The sequence below is a fragment of the Carlito syrichta genome, unplaced genomic scaffold (assembly GCF_000164805.1).
Source record: "Carlito syrichta isolate Samal-C Ts95f unplaced genomic scaffold, Tarsius_syrichta-2.0.1 Scaffold301018, whole genome shotgun sequence".
NCBI lineage: Eukaryota > Metazoa > Chordata > Mammalia > Primates > Tarsiidae > Carlito > Carlito syrichta.
The window spans coordinates 337,263-357,806 of NW_007245114.1; the positions used below are offsets into that span (position 1 = coordinate 337,263).

At 41.6% G+C, this 20,544-nt stretch overlaps 1 protein-coding gene across 3 annotated transcripts in view; it reads left to right on the forward strand.

The window, feature by feature from the left end:
- Positions 1 to 20,544, forward strand: part of LOC103257017 (CMP-N-acetylneuraminate-beta-1,4-galactoside alpha-2,3-sialyltransferase-like) — a 147,197-nt gene that overhangs the window by 62,366 nt on the left and 64,287 nt on the right. For 2 of the 3 annotated variants that reach the window (XM_021710743.1, XM_008054746.1), the window contains exon 2: positions 7,119 to 7,166. The exons of the other annotated variant lie outside the window; for it this stretch is intronic. In XM_021710743.1, the coding sequence (XP_021566418.1) occupies positions 7,119 to 7,166 (48 nt within the window). The remainder of the gene's footprint in view (positions 1 to 7,118; positions 7,167 to 20,544) is intronic. 3 annotated transcript variants of the gene reach the window in all.

A 20,544-nucleotide genomic window follows, 5' to 3' on the forward strand; every position in this document is an offset into this window, starting at 1 on the left:
CTCTAGAGGCTTATTTTATAGTTATTTGTATCTGTCTGATACCTCATGGTCTCTTTGATGTCAAGTACCACGCCTCATCTTTTCATGCTGTCTCTCGAGCATTGTGAGGACTCTGTATATGTTTGGTATGCTAAATTAATGAAATAAATTTAAGGAGAATCTTCTTGAGATAAGTCTACATCAGCAGGCTCCACTTACTCATTCACAGCTAAGTCCTTGCAGTCAGATCATTGTACAGAAATCGTTCCCACTAAAGTTACAAATGGCCTTCCAGTGACTAATCCTGTGGTATATTTTTAATCATCAGCTTCTTCCACCACTTTGCTAAACTTTAACACTCCTTTTAGTTAGTTCTTACCACCTCTGGCTTCCTCTGTCCTGCTAGTCCTATCTCTGATTATTTCATTGTTTTCTCTTCCATATTACCACATCCTTCTAAATTTATTGTGATATTTTATTTTATCTCCTCAAACTTTTTTTCTCCGTGTATCTTCAGGAATCTCATTTAGTCAGGTTTTGTTTGTTTGTTTGGGACTGAGGTTGGGAGGGAAGAAATTAAGGGATTAAGAGTAGGTGTTAGATCCCTCCAGGAGCTAAGCAATGGAGAGTCTAGAACAAGAAACAGGTAGTCGCATAACCATTGAAGTATTAGTTCTGCTCATAGACTGATAATCCCCCAAAGTTGAAGTCTCCTTCATAAAGCTAGATTGAAGAACACAGCCTTGACCCACAGGCAAATGGGACCTCTGCTTCTGAGATTCAGGCCCTGTGGGTGAGTTCTGCTGGGCACAGATCTAGCTTGGTGGCAGGTCCACCTCTTACACTCAGCTATCAGGTATGGTATGAAAGCCTGAGTCATGGAAGGTGAGACCGTGAGCCCACTCAGCCTGTAGGCAGCTCCAAGATAGCAAGAGACACAAAAAGAAGAGTCTCAGCTATAGGCCAGACCTGTGGGAGCTGAGGAAAAGTTTAACCCCAAGGCCTTGTGGGAAGATGATCCCTGGTACAACTGGTTGCCACAAAGACTGGAAGTGGGAGAACATTCTGAATCTAAGGCAGCTCTTTAAGTTGTCTTGTTGCCCTCAACAGCAGGGTTGTGACTTTGCTCTCATGCTCTACCACTAATGTGGGCCCTAGAGCCCAGCATCCAGCCCAGCCCATAGCATCCAGGTCTGCTCCTCTTTGTCTGCTTGTGTATCCTACCAGGTTCCCAACTCTCTATAATTCCCAATTTAAATCTCCAGAAGATAGGCCCTATGTGCCTCCTAGATGGATGGTCCATCTGTGGATCGCCTCCCCTGGTGACAGGTAACCATCCATGACCCAGTTGTCAGGGGCCAGAGGAGAGCAGGGTTGTGAGGTTTAGATGCAGCCCACTCTCAATCAGGTGACAGTCAACATCCATGTGCCCAAACCCAAACTGGATATAATCCTTCAATTCTTCCTCTTCCCTGTCTCCCACTAATATCCCATCTGTCACGAGGTCCTAAGTATTTCCTTTTACACACGCTTAGCCTTCACCCTTTTTTGTCTGTTCCCATTGCTGCTGACCTTGTTCAGGCCGCCAGCACTTCTCATCTGGAGTGCTGCATTCTCCTCCTATCCATCTCCCTGCCTTTAGTCTCTCCCCATGTCTACTATTTTATTCTGTTGCCAGAATAATCAATTTAGTTCCCACATTGCAGCCAAAGTTTATATGTAAGAAATATAAATCAGATCCTGTTCCTCCCGTGGTTTTAAGTAGGGCTTCTCGTAGCTAATGAAATAGAACACATCCATTTTCTGTTGCCAGTGCAACTTCCTGCAGATCAGCCCCGTCTTCCTCTCTGACCTCATTTTCCCACCCTCCTGCCTTCTGTGATTTTGTGCTCCAGCAACACTGACCTTCTGACCTCTGCCTTAGATGTTGCAGGGTTGTTCACCTGCTTTTCCTTCCACTTGAAATTGTTTTACCCTTATCTCTTCTGAGCTGGCTCCTATCTCCAGGTCTCAGCCCTACGTCACCTCCTCAGAGAAACTTTCCCTAAACGCCCTAATATTACCTGTACTTCTACCCTGGTCTCCATTACATGATTAAATAGTCCTTATCTCACTTTTCAGCATCAGAAATAATTTTTTTCATTTTATTTGTTTACTTGTTTTTCTATTTCCCTGACTAAAATATAAATTCCTTGAGAATAGGAACATTCTTGTTCTTACTCACCATTGTATCCCTAAGCCTGGTATGTGCAGTCTTTTCTCAGTAAATATCTGTTAAATGAATAAACCATAAAATCTCCCTTGTTCCTCTTTTTTTCCACCTCCATGTATCATGCTTAGCTTTCTATGTGTCTTTATTTTACCTGTTAGGTTGTGAGGTACTTGAGGGAACAATTTTTTAAAAATTCATTCTTACATCTCTGGGGCTTACACATGATGGATTGCAGAAAATAAGTGTCACATGTGTGCCATGACAGGTATACTCCAAAATGCAGCTCATTCACTGCATAATTTGTGCTTTGGAAACTCCTCCCATTGCTAGAAGACTGAGACCCAGTCTTTATACTCCCTTTATGTTCCTTTTGTTCCACTTCAGAAACCAGACACAGGAAACATCTGACCATAATAAAACATTTCCAGTAAATTCTAGGTTTCCTCAATGAACAAAGTCACGTGCAGCAAGGCTCTGTTGTACCTTGGTCTGGAATTCTGTTTGGTCACTTGTATGGCATGCCACATGGCTGCCTCTGGCCAGGGAACCAGGAACAGTTGAAGCCTGGGATGATTAGAGTGCAAATGACATATTTGTTAGCCTGAGAGGGAGAAGTCTGGATATTCTTGCTCTGTTTCTTGCAAAACAAACTTCTAAATTTGTTGGATACTAAGTTTTCCCGTTAGCTGTCAAAGTGGTTTATAACTAAAATAATCTTACATCCTTTAGAATAAACCACAAATAACAAATGGCCACACTGTTTCTGAAATCAAAGCAAATTTCATCAAAACAAAATTCATCAAAACTTCATTGCTCAAAGCAAAATTTATACAAAATTACACAAAACATGAATATGTCATTAACTTCCTCCCACCCTCTCACTTACATCTTCTGAAGTTCAAAGATGTGTGCTCTTAGGAACATTCCACTACCATGGTACATAATATTTGTAAAGACCAAGAAAACAGTCTATTTCTTTCTAATAGACCATTACCTGTTTGAAACTTATGCTTGCATACCCCTATCACACTTTATATTTATCTCAAGTGTCTATTAACTGGTTCATTTTCCTTGACTTGAAAGCAGAGACTATCTCTTACTTGGCTCCCTATCTCTAGTATCTGGCACAAGGCCTGGTACATAATAGCCACTTGATAATATGTGTGGGAAGGAGGGAAGGAGAAAAGAAGGGAGAAAAAAAGCCCAGTCCATGAAGAGACTGATATAGTTCAGGTATATTTAAACATCCTGAAATATAAGGATGACCTTAGCAACTAAAGAGAAAAGCCTAACAGCTTTTCAGCATGTATGGTGAAAAATAAAGACAATTAAGAACTTTCCATCCTTTGGCATTGGAACCAGAGCAGTAGAGGTTAAAATACTGAGCCGAATTAGAAAGATTTTTTTTTAACATTTTTTTCCTCATGATACAAGTCATGCATGTTTACTGTATAAATTTGCAAAAATACAGAGAATAAGCATTATCTATAATTCTACCACCCGGAGACAACCACTGTTAACATTTAGTCTTTTTTTAGTCTTGGTTAAGTTTTAGTCTTTTAGTTAACTTAAGCCTGTTTTGTTTACATTTTGATTGAAAAGTTTAACAGAGATTATATTAGAACTGCTTGTGAGCACAAAGAAGGCGAATTGCTATTGAAAAAATACTTGTCACTGCAATAAAAATTTGAGATTCTTTTTTAAATTGTTGCTCACTGGGGCAGTCAACTCCTCAGAATTCCATTCTCCATCCTCTTCAGGGGAGTGTGATCTCTCACCAAGAAAGCTCTCAGAATGCTTTTTCTTAGTCCTCCTGTGCTGAGACTCTTGGTATAAGCTTGTTTGTCTTCCAATGATGAGGCAAGGCTTGAACCCTGTCACAGGACAAATACAGTTCAGGACTGACTTGTACTGAATGAGAGTCAACACCCAGAATGGATTTTCTTCCCCAACTTGTGAAATATCATTCAGATAACATCACCTTTGAAAGAAATCAAGGATATTTACTAGTTATTTCTTAGTTTAATAAATATATTGCCCACTTTCTATGTGTCAGTAACTGAGCTAGGCATCAAAGCCTCAAAATGAATAGACAGTCTTTGTCCTCAGGGGACTTTCATTTAATGAGAGAAAAAGGAAAGTAAACAAAGATTAAGATGCAGTATAATAAATGCCGTACTAGAGGTACAATGATGGCATAAAGAGGAGTGAGCACAATTGATGAGTGAAGACATCAAGAAGAGGGGATGATGGAACTGGTCTTAAGGGAAAAGCAGGAGGCACATATCTCTTCGGGGGAAGAATAGTAGCTTTGGCACACCTGAACAAGAAATATACTAGAGGTGGTAAATGAGGCAAAACGGTGAAGAACTTGAATGTCAGAGCTTGGACTTTATCTTGCAGGCCTTGGAAGCTACTGAAGGGTTTTAATCAAGAGCAGAAACACAGTCTGGTATATTTTTTGAAGAAACCAGTGGAAAGAATGGATGGAAACGGGCTAAGTTGGAGGCAGGGTTGTGGTGGTGGTAGGGGGGCTATCAGAACAGTCCCAGCAAAAGATGATAGGCAGATGTCTATAGAGACAGAAGGTAACTTGGTGGTGGCCTGGGACTGGAGGTGGAAGTGACTGAATGAGCATAAGAGATCTTTTGGGGTTATGGGAATGTTCTAAAATTGGATTACGTTGATGGTTGCAGGTTCTGTAAATTTTCTAAAAGTTATTGAAATGTATCTGTAAATTGAGTGAATTTTGTGATATGTAAATTATAGTTCAGGAAAACTCTTTATGAAAGAGGGATTTGGGGAAGGCAAGCTTCTCCTCGTTGAGAGGAGACAGATGTGAGAAATGTTGATGAAGAACTAGAATTTATAAGAGCTAGACGTTGATTGTGTGAGATAGGATGGTCATTCATCTGTTTAACCAGGTGTCCTAATTGTGATACTACATTTTTGTAAAAAAGTGGCACCCTTACTATTTTCTTGGTAGATTTCAAAGCATATGGATCTGCCGTTTACTGGCAGCACAGACTATCTGCCTTGGAAACTACATCCTTCAGCTTTTCTGCTACCCAGTTCTTAGTAAACATATGTTTATGAGAGAAAAAATATATATTTATGGAGGATTGCCTAGATTCATTTCCCTGTGCATTGTTATATAGCAAATAGTTACTGAGTACCAGGTGTTATGCTGGCAATGCAGTGGTGAATAAGGCAGATCTGGTGACTACTTTTGTGGAGCTTACAGTCCAGCAGTGGGACCAGCTGTTATTTACAGTCATGATGACTCCTGTGTTGAATTTCCATGTGCAGTGAGAGAAAATGCCATACAAACTGAGATCTGAAGGATAATGCTGGGGTGGGGTGGGGTGTGGTTGTAGACACTGGTCCTACGCACATCCAGTTGGCACTCTTTGTAGCAAATGAGCCTTTTGAATCTGATCCCTTTTGAGTCTGAGTCTCTTGAGTTATCTTGGGACTTACATCATCTTGGTGTCCCTTATAATTGTTTTTATTAGACTGTGCATTGGATTTATGCCATCATTTGGCACGGGCTCATATTATAAGAAGCAGCCAAGCAAGATTTACAACTACTTATTACAGAAATTTTGTAAAATATGCAATCTTCAACATCTTACAGCATCTTCTTTTTTAAGGTCCACAAGAGAGAGTTCTCTCTGGCCATTGTACAATATTTACTTCCATGTTTTGGTCTTTTAGTTGCTCTAAAGCACTTGACTCTGTCTTGCTTCAGGTCTCCACATGTGGCCTTCTCTCTTCCTGGAATGCCCCATTCCATTCTTGTTGGGTTTGATGGCTCTCTTATCATTCAGCTGTGAGTTCAAACACCACTCCTTCAGGGCAGCCTTCCCTGTCCATCACCCATTCTACTTCCGTAGTCAGTCTGTTTCCTCATGTAGGCTTTCCTAGAACTCTCTTTTTTTCTTTTTTCTTTTTGTCAGTTTTCAGTTAAATTGTTCTTTGGTAACATTTTTCTTTCCTACGCTGATAGTGGAGAGATCTGTAAAGGTAGAGACCATACCTTTTCTGTTTGCTGCTGTCTTTCATAGTCACAGTAGATGATCAATAAATATTTACTGAACATTTGAATGAATGAAAGAATGAATACATTGTGGGTACTTGTAACTGTTCATGTCCTTTTTTCTTTGGCTGTTTGGAAGTTCAGGCCCTCCTCGATTCTACCCGCAGTTTCTTTGTAGGTCCTCATGGCATGCATTTTGTGCACTAACATTTCCTCTACTATATAATATTTTTCCTTTCTTTGATTTCTTCATTTTTAAAATTCTAGTGTATACTGTAAATTCCTATAGGCTACTTTAAGTCTTTTCTGGGAAAAAAATAATAAACAATTGAGTATGTGAGTAGAAGAAAGAGAGAGGTCAAGGGGGAAATGTTAGTGCCTTTAACTAGATACAGAAGGGAAGTTTCATTTTGCTTGGTTTTAATTTTTTTAACTTTTAATTTTTTTATTTTAAAGATGTGGGGTCCAATTCTGGGTTATGTGTACAAATGTTCGTTATGCAGTTAAGATTGTTGATGAGGTGGGGCCCCCCTTCCCCAGGCAAATTCCCACTACTACCAATCCCGCTTTGTTTCATTTTATTTTCGCTAGAAGAAGGAAAAAGGAGTAAATTTGTCTGCTAATTTGTAGGTAATGCCTCTGAAGAATTTGGACCCGTCCCTGCCCTGAGACATCTCTCCCAGTGGCAGGAGGCAAGGGGTGCTGGGCTCAGCAGGGCTTCCTGGACCAGTGGATGTGGGAAGGGGTAAAGAGCTATGGAGGTTGTCTGTGTAGCTGAGTTCCCTTCCAGTCAACTCTCCCCTGGGGGAGGTTTGGGCAGAGCCAGTGGGAGCTTGTGATTTTACTATGCAAAGGAGAAAGAAATGAACTTGTCCTCTTGTGTTACAGATTCAGTGGTTCTTTCCTTTGACTCCGCTGGACAAACACTAGGCTCAGGTACCAACTCTTCCCCCTCTATCTTTTCAGCCTTCAATACTGGCACACTTTTAGTGGGACCTAATCAGGTAGGGGTTTGTGAGGGGGGGTGGGGAGGGCAATGGACTATTTCAGAATTGTGGGAAAGTCTCAAGAAAACTTCCAGAAATTGGTGATCTAGGAATATAACATCTAGAAGCCTTTCCAGTTGACTTTCAAAGTGTGCACTGAGGAGTTGTGTCTACTGCTGCTTCCTTATTCGGAGTTGGCAAGGTTCATAGAAAAAGATATCTGTTTTTTGTGCACATATCCTATCTCAACGAGTAGGGCAGAGGGCACTGAGAGACCTCAAGGGGAATGCTGGAATAGATAATCATCAGGGCTCTCCAAAAGAATGCCAGGCTGATGATAGCACCCCAATTTCCTGAACGTATACTCTGCTGCATGTACGTGCCCCCTATGCTCATATACAGACCTCTTCCAAGCAAGGAGTGCTCTATATACTGTGCACTCATGTCAGAATGCATGTAGGCAGACACACCACCCCCTCTCCTTGTGTTTACAATGCAGGACACACAAACTAGCACACCTTCCCCTTTGACTCAGATTCACCCAGGCCCAGTGGAACTTGGCTCTCCATATCTGAGGCAGTTCACCTGTTCCATACCACTGTAGCTGTTGGCAGTGACTGGAAAGAGAGATGACTTTGACCCTTCAACTTGCTGCCATTGGGTCCCTATGGGAGACCCAGAGTGACTTTACTTTGAGGAAGAGCATCTCTGTGCATTAGTCCTATGTTTTTAGGTGAAGTCAGGTGGACCTCGTACTGTGAGTGCTACCTTTGAATATCAGGGAGACTTTGCTCGCCTATTGAGGACAGCTAATCCATTTTGCTCCTTAAATACAATAGGTCGATAGATTGATATTTCATAAAACAGCCATGAGGTTCAGGCAGTTGTGGTGGAGTAGACAAAAGGAAAGATGTTTAGAGACTATGGTCACAGCTACCACTATTACTGTGAGTCTACTATGTGCCAACTCTGTGCTGAGGACTTTATACACCTCTTGGTTATCCCTTACAGTAGCCTCAATGTCTTTAGTTATAGATAAAGAAGCTAATGCTCAAAGATTTTAAGTAACTCATTTGGAGCCTATCATCTCTGTCTGACTCTAGAGCCATACTGTGTCCCTTAGCATGTTGCTGTCTCATACCTTGTAAGCTTGAGTTGTCTTCCACCAAAATGCTGAGGTAGGAGGAGTCACTTTGGGGTTGGGTGGACAGATAAAAAGAGTTTGGAAATAGACCCCAAAATTGTGTCTATTCATATAGGAAAGGTTGATCTGTTTGATTACATTAAAGTTAAGAACTATTAATCAAAAGATTCCATTAAGAGAGGGAAAAGGCAATCCAGAGTGAAAAAAGATAGTTATGACACACAAAAAACAAAGGTCTTATTTCCAGGAAAAATAACTAAAGAAAGTAATGGGAATAAAGAAACAACTTAGTATGGAAATGAGCATAAGGCTTGAACAGAAATTTCACAAAAGGGGAAATCCAAATGGCCAATAAACCTATGAAAATATGTTTGATTGTGTTAGTATTCAGAGAAATGCAAATTAAAATCACAGTGAGATAGCTACCAAACAGCAAAATTTGAAAAGCTTGACAATCCCAGGGTTGATAAGGGTGTGATGTAGTAGAAACTCTGAATCTCTACTGGTTGGAGGGTAAATTGGTACAATCACTTTGGAAAAAAACCAAGGCAATATCTATTTAAATTTGAATACACACATACTCCATGACCTGACAATTTCTCCTCTAGGTATACCCTTCAAAAATGGATACTGATATATACCAGGACATATGTGTTAGACACATATATAAGAATGTTCATAAAAGCCTTGTTCATAATTGTCAGAAATCAAAAATAATCCAAATACCTAAAAACAGTAGAAAGAATATGCAAGCTGTGTTATATTCATGTGAAACAATAAAAATGAGCGGGCCACAGATAGATGCAACAGCATGGATGAAGCTTAAAGACATATTCTTGGGTGAAAGAAGTCAGCAAAAACAGTGTATACTGTTTTTTTTCCTTTTATAAAGTTCAAAAGCAAATGGAATAAAACCATATTTGCTTAGATGTATGATTCAGTATTAAAATAATAAAGAAAAGCAGAGGATTGAATTCTATAACAGCTGGGATGGTGGTGTTCAAGGGGGTATGTTAAAGGATGGACCCGTCCCTTGAGTTCAAGACATGGGACATTTCTTCACTGGACAGCTTCTAGAGTGTTGCTATGTTGTTTTTAGTGACGTGAGCAGGGTTACATGGGTGTCTATTTTATAGTAACTCATTAGCTGTGCATGTAAATTTTATGTACTTTCTATATATGTACTGTAATTCACATTTTTTTTAAATACAAAGAGCATGACCTGTGTTGTCAGGCATGGAACAGTTGTAGGAACAGAAGGGTCAGGAAGTAGCACTATAGGTCAGACTTGCCTGGATAGAGAAGAAGGAGGAAACAGTTAATATCTATGGAGCATTTAGTATGTGTCAACTACTACTGATGCTTTGCATCAGTCCTAAAATGGAATGTGTTAGCCAGAATTCTAAACACTTTCATGTGAACTAACTTGCTTAAATCTCACAGCCACCCTTTGAAATAGGAAACTAATGTATAGAGAAGGGAAGTAAACTTGTCCAACGTCAAATAGCAAGCAAATGGCAGAACCAGGATTTGAATTTAGACATTCTGGTTCCAGAGCCCATATTCTTTTTATTTATTTATTTGTTGATTTTATTTTATTTTGAGTTGGAGTCTCATTCCATCTCCCAAGCTGGAGTGCAGTGGCACACTCACAGCTACCCCAGCATTAAATTTCTGGGCTCTGGCGATCCTTCCGCCTCAGTCTTCCAAGTAGCCAGAACTACAGGTGTTCACTACCATGCCTGGCTAATTTATTTATTTATTTATTGTAGAGACGAGGTCTTGTCAAGTTGCCTGGGCTGGTCTCAAACCCGCAGGCTCAGGCAACCCACTTGCCTCGTCCTCCCAAAGTGCTGGGATTGTAGGCTGAGCCACCAAGCCCAGCTGTTTGTTTATTTTTTTAAAAATTGACTTTCACTGTGTTGCCTAGGCTAGACTCGAACTTCTTGGCTCAAGCAGTCCCTCTGCCTCAACCTCATAGTCCATATTCTTAACCAAGTAGTTCTTGCTTTCTCTGTTCTTATTAATTTCCAAGATGAGTTTGATCCTAGGCTTCCATCTTCCTTGGAGATATAAAAAAATCTTGAGCTTAATCTGTAAATAACTAAGGACCATAGGAAAAGGCTTCCAGGTTTGTATATGGTTCCCAGTGAAACCTGCAAAGAATGAGAATTGAGATATTTTTCTGCTAATTCCCTCTTCATGGAAGATAGATAAAATTGATCCAAAATCAGCTTTAAGTTAGGACCAATTCTCAGTTTGCCTAGCAGACAACATGTACTGTTTCCATACTTAGTTCTACCATATTTGTGCTCTCACGGAAGATTTATTTGTAAGAGGCCAACAGTTTTGCTGTCTCATGCTTTGTATCAGTCCTAAAAGGGAATGTTAGCAGGAAAAAGCTGGGCAGAGGTCTTCACAGTAGCCACTTTATTAATTTATTTGGAAAGAATTTGCATAGCATTGGGCATGCTACATTGCCAAAAAAATTTTAGAACCTTAGCAAGATCACTTTGGAATTAATCCCTATTTGACTTTCTTTCTGCTAGTATGGATAATTACAAGTAGGAAACAAGGTTCCAGTTCCAGATGAGATGGAGTGATCACACTCACCATGTCTCTATCACTGAATACAACTAAAGACCCAGACAGCATGCATTTGGCAGTTGTTTGGCAACTCTGAAACATAAATAATAGCAGACCAATTGGGGAAGAATACCGAATTCACTATATTACCAAACTGGCAGTGAATTTCCCATTTTTCCTTCAGTGTCCCATATCTTAGACTCAAGACACCTCAAAACCTAGCAGTAGACACAAGGGCACAAACAGAAAGCTCCAGGAAAAGACCTCTAGTTGTGGCTCTGGGTGGGAAGAGGGCTCCAAACGTTCAGACAGTTGGAAAATCCCGGGAGTTGTTTCTTCTTTTCTCTGTTCTCTCAGCACCCCCACCCCCCGCCCCTGGCAGTCCCACAGTGGTGGTGGTGGTAGGGACAGTGGCATCAGCAGGATCTTCAGTCACCTAAAACCGAGGGCAAGGAAACTTCTCTGATCATAAGAGTTCTAGTCCCAAGAGGGATGGGATGCAATTTTCGTTGCTTATTTTCTCTCTCTGCCTTCCCGCTGCCAAATGCCAGATTTAGGCACAGTTCTGGAAATTCATGTCAGAACGTGGTAACTAAAGTCCTAGCTTTCTGACAAGAGGATGAAAAGGGGAGGCCCAAGGAACCAGAGCACAGAGGAGAAAACAGAGAGAGAGGAGGAGCTCAAGAAAGCAACCCTATCAAGTTATTTATGAACTAGGATAACCCAAGTTGTGCATGCATGCATTTGATTCTCAATTAACATACCAAAGGCTTTTAGAAAAAAAAAAATCAACATTCTCTACTGGATTTAAACAAGACCTCGAGTCTTATAACCTAATATTTGAAATATCGAATATACTAGCCAAAATGAAGGACCAGGAAAATTCCATCTCGCATGAGAAAAGGTAATCAGTCGATGCTGTGCTGAGATGACACAGATGTTTGAATAATCTGCTGAAGATTTTAAAGTAACTATTATAAAAAATGATCCCAAATAAAGGCAAACTCTGTCAAATGAATGGAAAGATAGAAAATCTAAGCAAAAAAATGAAAAAATATATATGAATATATATATACTTATATAAACCAAATGAAGATATAAGAACAGAAAAAATACAATAACTGAAGTTTTAAAAACCACAAAATAGGCTGGGTGTGGTGTCTCACACCTGTAATCTCAGTACTTTGGAAGGCCAAGGTGGATAGATCACTTGAGCCCAAGAGTTTGAGACCAGCCTGGGCAACATAGCAACATTTTGTCTCTGTAAAAAATTAGAAAATTAGCAGAACATGGTGGCATGCGCCTGTAGCCCCATCTACTTGGGATGCTGAGGCAGAAGGATCACCTGAGCCCAGGAGGTCCAGCATGGGCAACAGACTGAGACCCCCCAGCTCAAAAAAAAGATCAAAATAGTAATAAACCACAAAATGAGCTTAATAACATGTCAGAAAGAGTCAGTGTACTTGAAAATAAGCAATAGAAACTATCCAATCTGAACAATAGAAGAAACAAGATTTTAAAAGTTGAGCAGAGCCTCAGTGACTTGCACGACAACACCAGACGGGTTACCTTTCATGTCACTGGGGTTCCAGAATGACTAAATAAATAATGGCTAAAACTCTCTAAATTTGGTGACCAAGTGTGGTCTATCCTGGCAGTGGAAGTCTGATTCAACATTAAGCAAATCAATCAGTTTAATTAATTGTCTAAGAAAGAAAAAATACTTGGTCATATTAACTGATGCATTTGACAAAATTCAACATCTATTTGTAATTTTTTTAAAAACTGTCAACAAACTGAGAAAGAAACTTCTTCAGCCTGTTATAGAGCATCTACAGAAAATGTACAGCAGACATCACACTTTATGATAAAAGACTGCTCTTCCCTTAACATCATGAACCACTCCTGAAAATCCTAGCAAGTGGAGTAAAGTAAGAAAAAGAAATAGAAGAGTATAGAATGGAAAGTAAGAAATAAAACTAACCATTCTTGGACTAGGCATAGTGGCTCATACCTCCAAAAAAAAAAGAATGGGGCATGCTAGCCTGTGTCTATAGTCCCAGCTACTTGTGAGGCTAAGGCCAAAGGATCGCCTGAGCCCAGGAGGTTTGAGGCTGTGGTGAGCCGTGATCATGCCACTGTACTTCAGCCTGGGCAACAGAGCAAAATTCTGTCTACCTACAAACAAACAAAACCGACCTTTCTTATAGATCGAGGTCTCCAACCCCCAGGCCCAAGACTGGTACCAGTCCGAGGCCTGGTAGAACAAGGTGAGCCAAGGGCAGCAGAGCTCTGTCTGCTGTCATATCAGTGGTGGCATTAGATTCTCATAGGAATGCAAACCCTATTGTAAACTGTGCATGTGAGGGATCTAGGTTGCGTGCTCCTTCTGAGAATCTCATGCCTGTTGATCTGAGGCGGAGGAGAGGCAGTGATTAGCAGTGAGGTTTGACTACGCATCTCCCACCCAGATCTCCCCCATCCCCTTTCCCCGCTAAGGAAAAACAGCCTTCCACAAAACCTGTCCCAGATGCCAAAAAGTATGAGGACTGCTGTTATAGGTGACATGATTGCCTACATAGAAAATCCCAAGGAATCTTAAAAAAAAAAAAAAAAAAACTCCTAGAATCACTGAGTTTAGCAAGATGACAGGATACAAAAGTCAAAACACAAAAGTTAGTTGTGCTTTTTTATATACTGGCAATGAACAATTGAAAACCAAACTTAGAAACAACTACACATTTACAGTAGCTCCCCGAAACCAAAATGCTTATGTATAAATCTAATGAAACATGTATGAGATCTGTGTGCTGAAACTGGTTCTGCTCCCTCTTTTCCTTCCTCCTTTACCCAACTAATCAAGCCACAAACCTAGCACATCCTGCTTGTTCCTCTTCCTTCACCCTCTCCTTTTTCTGTCTTCACAATGTGTCCTTCACCAGTCACTTCTCCCTTTGTACCACTGCCCGAGGTGCCATCTACTCTTCCTAACTAGAAATCATCTCCTAACTGGTCTGTCTGTGCTCACTTGCCGTCAGAAGTCCATTCTCCACATTGTAGCCAGGTTAATCTTTTGGAATCACAAATCAGATAATGTCTTGTCTTGTTACCACCAAATCTCTCCAGTGACCTCACAGTGCACTCAGAATAAAATCCAAACTCATGGCCTATGAGTCCCTGGCTCCTACTTACCTGATCTCCAATTTCACTTTAGTTCATTTGCCCCTCACTCACTGACCTCAAACCACATTGGCTTTCCTGCTATTCCTTGAAGGTGCCAGGTCTTTTCCTGCCTTATGGCCTTTATATCTGCTGTTTCCTCTACCTAGGCAGCTCTTGCCTCCTGTTTTGCATGGCTGTCTGTAGGCCTCTGTTACAGTGTCACCTCTGTAAGACGGTCTTCCCAGAAGACCTTATCTAAAGTAGTTTACACCTCTGATGCCCAGTCCTTCTCTAAAGAGGTATATCTTCATTTAACAAATATTTACTGAGCACCTGTTATGTCCCAGGCACTGTTCTAAGTACCAGTGATACAATAATGAACAAAACAGACAAGGTCTTTGGCCAAATGAAGCCTTCGTTCTAGTGGGAAAGACTGACAGTATGTCAGAGGTATGTCTTCATTCCTTCTTAGCACTCCTCCTTCTTTCTTTTTCTTTTTTTTTTTTTTTTGAGTCAGAGTCTCACTCCATCGCCCAGGCTGGAGTGCAGTGGCATGCTCACAGCCACCCCATCATCAACCTGCTGGTCTCAGGCGATCCTTCTGCCCCAACCTTCCAAGTAGCCGGCATTATAGGCGTATGCTACCACACCTGGCTCATTTTTTTTTTAATTGTAGAGACCAGGTCTCACCATGTTGCCCAGGCTGGTCTCAAACCCACAGGCTCAGGCAATCCTCTTGCCTAGGCCCCCCAAAGTGCTGGGATTACAGGCGTGAGTCACCGCACCCAGCTCCTTCTTTCAAGCAATCTGCTTATTCACTTGCATACTGTCAGTCTTCCCCACTAGAACGAAAGCTTCATTTGACCAAAGACCTTGTCTGTTTTGTTCATTATTGCATCACTGGTACTTAGAACTGTGCCTGGCACATAACAGGTGCTCAGTAAATATTTGTTAAACGAAGAGGAGAAAATTAGGAACAATGATGTTCACCAATTAAGGAATATTTAAGGTTAAATAAATAATGGCATATCCATGCAAAATGGAGTACTGTGAGGTCATTTAAAATAATGGTGCAGGTTGGGCGCCATGGTTCATGCCTTTAATCCTGGAACTTTGGGAAGCTGAGGTGAGAGGACTGCTTGAACCCAGGAGTTTGAGACTAGCCAAGGCAACATGGTAAGACCGCATCGCTACAAAAAACAAACAAACAAAAAATTAGCCAGATTTGGTGGCACACGCCTGTAATCCCAGCTACTTGGAAGACCGAGGTGGAAGGAATGCCTGAGCCCAGGTGGTCAAGGCTGCAGTGAGCCGTGATCATGACACTGCCCTCTGCCTGGGCTACAGCATGAGACCCCGATTCAAAAAAAAAAAAGGGCTGAGCCAGCACTTTGGGAGGCCAAAGTGAGGGAATTGCTTGAGCCCACAGGTTTGAAGAACAGCCTGGTCAACTTGGCGAGACCTTATCGCTACAATAAATTAAAAAATTAGTCAGGTGTGGTAGTGTACCCCTATAGTTCCGGCTACTTGGAAGGCTGAGGTGGAAGGATTGCCTGAGCCCAGCAGGTCAACACTGGGGTGGCCGTGAGCATGCCACTGCACTCCAGCCTGGGCGATGGAGTGAGATTCCAACTCAAAAAAAAAAAATGATAATGCAGTTTGTTCATCATTGCATCACTGGTACTTAGAACAGCCTCCACTACAGCCTTGACCTGCTGGGCTTAGGTGATCCTTCTACCTCAGCCTTCCAAGTAGCTGGATCCACAGGTATGTGCCACCATGCCTGGCTAATTTTTTAAAAAATTATATTGTAGAGTTGAGGTCTCGCTGAGTTGCCTAGGCTGGTCTCGAATCCCTGAGCTCAGGCAATCCTCTCGCTTCCACCTCCCAAAGTGCTGGGATTACAGGTATGAGCCACCACTCCCAGCTTCAAATGATTCTTACTTTTTGTTAGTTATTTTGCATTTGAATTTTTATATTGAGCATATATTATTCTTATAACTGGGAAAAGTTAAGTTGCTTTTCTTTGGGGAGGGAACTCTTATTTTGTTTAATAATTGCATGGTTAGTATCATAGTCTGTTTGGGCTGCTATAACAAAAATATCTTAGACTGGGTAATTTATAAATAACAGAAATTAATTGCTTACAGTTCTGAAGGCAGAAAAGTCCAAGATCAAGGCATCAGCAGATTCAGTGTCTGGAAAGGGTCTATTCATCATGGATGGCACCTTCTATGTGTCCTCACAAGGCAGAAGAGGCAGGTAGGCTCCTTGAAGCCTCCTTTTAAAAGCTGTAATCCCACTCATGAGGGTGGAGCTCTCATGACCTAATTACCTTCTAGAGTCCCCACCTCTTAATACTGTCACATTGGGTCTTTGGTTCCAACACAAGACTCTGGGGGGACACCAGCATTCAGACCATAGCAGTGAGTATTTAAGCCTTATCTACCCTACTCAGTGATAGTTCCATGAATTTAAGATGCAAACTACAGAGTGAGCCATTTTTTTCCATCTCCTGTACCAGCTGCTGTTTTGACAGGTTGTCCTTCCTAATCCTCCTACAGCTTAGTGCAAGATGCCCTGGTATGGCCCAGACACACTTGATGTCATAAATAGGACTGAATTCACTGAGGTATGCAGTCCCAGACACTGCTATTTTCACATGGCAGAGTGTCCTCTTTGGCTGCCATGGGAGGGGGCTTCTACCTACAGTGAGAGGCTTCTTGGGCTCCTGTGATGCTCTTGCTTGAGGTTAAGAAGGTTCCTCTCTTTGCTGGCCTCCAGTAGTACCACACTGGAGAAGAGCTGTGCTGTGCTCTGATGGAGGACTGATAGTCATAGGGGAAATCGTGTTACCAAACCTTTTTGCTAGGCTTCTCACCACCCCCATACCATCATACACCCATTTGAGACTGGATTTTAGTTTGTGAAATCCTAAGTTATTTTACTGAATCAGTTAATTTATTCTAGTCAGCAGGTTTTCTGTGTTTATTTTATAAAACTGCTTTTCCCATTTCAGTTTGTCTTTGATTAATTGATCCCATGTTGTGGTTTATTTCCCTGACTTCAGATGATGTGGGAGCTATTTGCACTTTGGCCAGCCCCTTTTGGGCCTCTGTTGACTCCCATGATTCATGTGTGGCATGGCTAGGGCTTCTGACATCACCCCTGGGGCAGGGGTGGAAAGTAATAGTACATCATTGCTCTCATGACAGCTGCTCCCCTAATGTGAGGGTCTGTTTTTCTTATTTCCTCTGAGAATCAGTGTGGCATAATGTAAGGAAAAAAAGCTTTGGGGTCAGACCTGGGTTGGCTCAATAAGATCCCAGCTAGTCCACTTCATGGTTGGGGGTCTTTTTATTTAAGTGCATTTTATTATAGAGATATGGGGTACAAGTCAGGATTAAGTATATAAGTAATCTATGTGCAGGTTAAGTTTTGGCTTACAACTGGCTCTCACTTCCCCTGGTTTAGGACCAGGTACATTTTGTGTTGTTACATGTCCCCCCCTTTCCTCCCTCCCCTGGCAGTGTCCCAGGTCTGCCAATCCCTCCCTGGTGCTATTGTGATTAATGTTCAGGTCCCACTTATGAATAAGAACATGTGGTATTCAGTTCTTTGTTTCTGTGATAGATCACTAAGTATGTCTCCAATTCTATCTGATTTGCTGCGAAGTCCATGATTTTGTCCTTCATGGATGCATTGTTGGGGATCTTAAACACACATCTCCTTTCTAAGCCTCTTTCCTCATCTGTAAAATGGAAATAACACCTATCTACATCATAGGGTATAAAGGTTAAATTGAGCGTGACAGCGCTGAGAGCAGCATGAATGCATAGGCAATGCTCAATAAACAGTAGTTCTCCCAGTCTTTCCCTTCACCCGGCACTTCTGACAGTCCATCAGGAACCACTGCTAGCTCCCTCCTCCACCCAAGCCATGGCATGTGCTATGTATGTTTAGTATATAGCCCATGACTTTATTGACAACTGCATAGTGTCATTTCTTAAGAAATGAGAGACCCATTTTGGTTAGATTATGTCTCATTCCATTTACTGCTGTGCCCTTTGCACGTAACAACTCATCATCGCTTAGAGATCAGAGCCAAAGACCACTTTAAAGAAGACCTGGGGGCAGAGCTGCTTCTCTTGTGTGGGAGGAGTTTTCTTGCCTGATGGACTATTCTGCCTATGGGTTGTGAATTATAAAGCATGGAGACTTTCTGACAGAACCAAGTTTCTATTTTTATCCCATACAATACCAAACTTTATGTACTTAAAAATGTTCCTCAAACTGGTCTTCATGGGAAATAATCATGCTTGTCATCAGTAGCAGTTATTTAATAAGCATCTGCTTTGTACCAAACACAGTGACAGACAGCTGATGGGAATTTGTGGTGGTTTGTTGAAATAAAGAAGTGGGTCACTCAAGGCTGAATGTGCCAGTAGCATATTAGGCCCATAATGCGCAACTGTATTCCCTGAGATTCCATTCTGGAGCTCAGCGGCCTGTGTAGTAGGACACCTGGCTTAGGTGCTCCCAACTGTTTGCACGTCAGAATATAGGTAGAAAGTGACAACATTTGTATGCCATGCTAGGACTAACAGGAGAAGATTTGGAGTTATCTAACTAAGGCATTGTGAAACATTTATAGGCTAGGCATGGTGCCTCACACCTATAATCCCAGCACTTTGGAAGGCTGAGGCAAGAGGATCACTTGAGCCCAGGTTTGACACCAACCTGGGTAAATAGTGACATGTTGCCTTAAAAAAAAAATACAAAAATTGCCAAATATGGTGGCACACGCCTGTTGTCCCAGCTACGTGGGTGACTGAGGTGGAAGGATTGCTTAAGCCCAGGAGGCTGAGGCTGCAGTGAACCAGGATTGTGCCACTGCATTCTAGCCTGGGCAACAGAGTGAGACCCTGATCAAAAATAAATAAATAAAGACAAGAAAAGAAAAAGAAAACATTTATAATTTTTTAATATTGTAGAATTATGATGACCAAAATGAAACAGAGTATTAAGAAATGTATTAGCCAGGCTCGGTGGCTCAGCCTGTAATCCCGCGCTTTGGGAGGCTGAGGTGAGTGAATTGCCTGAGCCCGCGGGTTCGAGACCTGCCTGGGCAACTTGGCGAGACCTCATCTCTACAATAAATCAAAAAATCAGCTGGGCATGGTAGCACGTGCCTGTAATTCCGGCTACTTGGAAGGCTGAGGTGGAAGGATCACCAGAGCCCAGTGGGTCGAGGCTGCAGTGGCCACTGCACTCCAGTCTGGGCGACCGAGTGAGACTCCAACTCAAAAAAAAGAAAAAAGAAATGTATTGTGTTGAATTGCTATAAAACATAAAATATCTTTTCAAGATTTTTAATTAAAAACTTGGGCTTGTCTCAGTGTTCATAAATTTTTATATCAGGATTTTTGCCTGGGACTGCTTCACATAACTCTTGCCAAGACTTTTTAATGATGCTCTCTTAAAAAATGCTCAGTTGTTATCATCAAAAAGAAATTTTGCTTACACACATAACTGATAAAAAATGTAAAACCATTTTTACACTCATTCAAAAGTTTACAACAGTTGAAATTATATTTTTATTTTTATTTTATTTATTTATTTTTTGAGTTGGAGTCTCACTCTGTTGCCCAGACTGGAGTGCAGTAGCCACTCCCAGACACCGCAGCCTCGACCTGCTGGGCTCCGGTGATCCCTCTGCCTCAGCCTTCCGAGTAGCTGAAATTGCAGGCATGCGCTATCACGCCCAGCTGATTTTTTAATTTATTGTAGAGATGAGGTCTTGCTGCCCAGGCGGGTCTCGAACCCGTCGGCTCAGGCAGTCCACTCATCTCAGCCTCCCAAAGGCGCGGGATTACAGGCTGAGCCACCGAGCTGGCTCCTGGGTTCTTTTAATATAATTTCAGCCAGGCTCGGTGGTTCAAAAAAAAAAATAAAAAAAAAACCCAGGAGCCCTTCCTTTTCTTTCACCAAAATTGAAATGTGAAATTTCTTGTGATAGAATAGATTTCACATCCAGGCTCACTATTTTTTTTTTTTTTTTGAGTCGGAGTTTCACTCTGTTGCCCTGGCTGGAGGGCAGTGTCACGCTCAAAGCCACTGCAGCCTTGACCTACTGGCTTCAGATGATCCTTCTGCCTCAGCCTTCCAAGTAGCTGGAACTACAGGCACATGCCACCATGCCTGGCTAATTTTTTTTTTTTTTTTTTTTAATCATAGAGGTGAGGTCTCGCCAAGTTGCCCAGGGTGATCTTGAATTCGTGGGCTCAGGCAGTCCTCTCAGTTCAGCCTCCCAAAGTGCTGGGATTATAGGCATGAGCCACCGCGCCCAACCTAGTCTCACTTTTTTATATCAAGTATATCAAAATAATGTGAAGCTTTATTGCAAAATATACATGAATTCTTACAGCAGTCACCC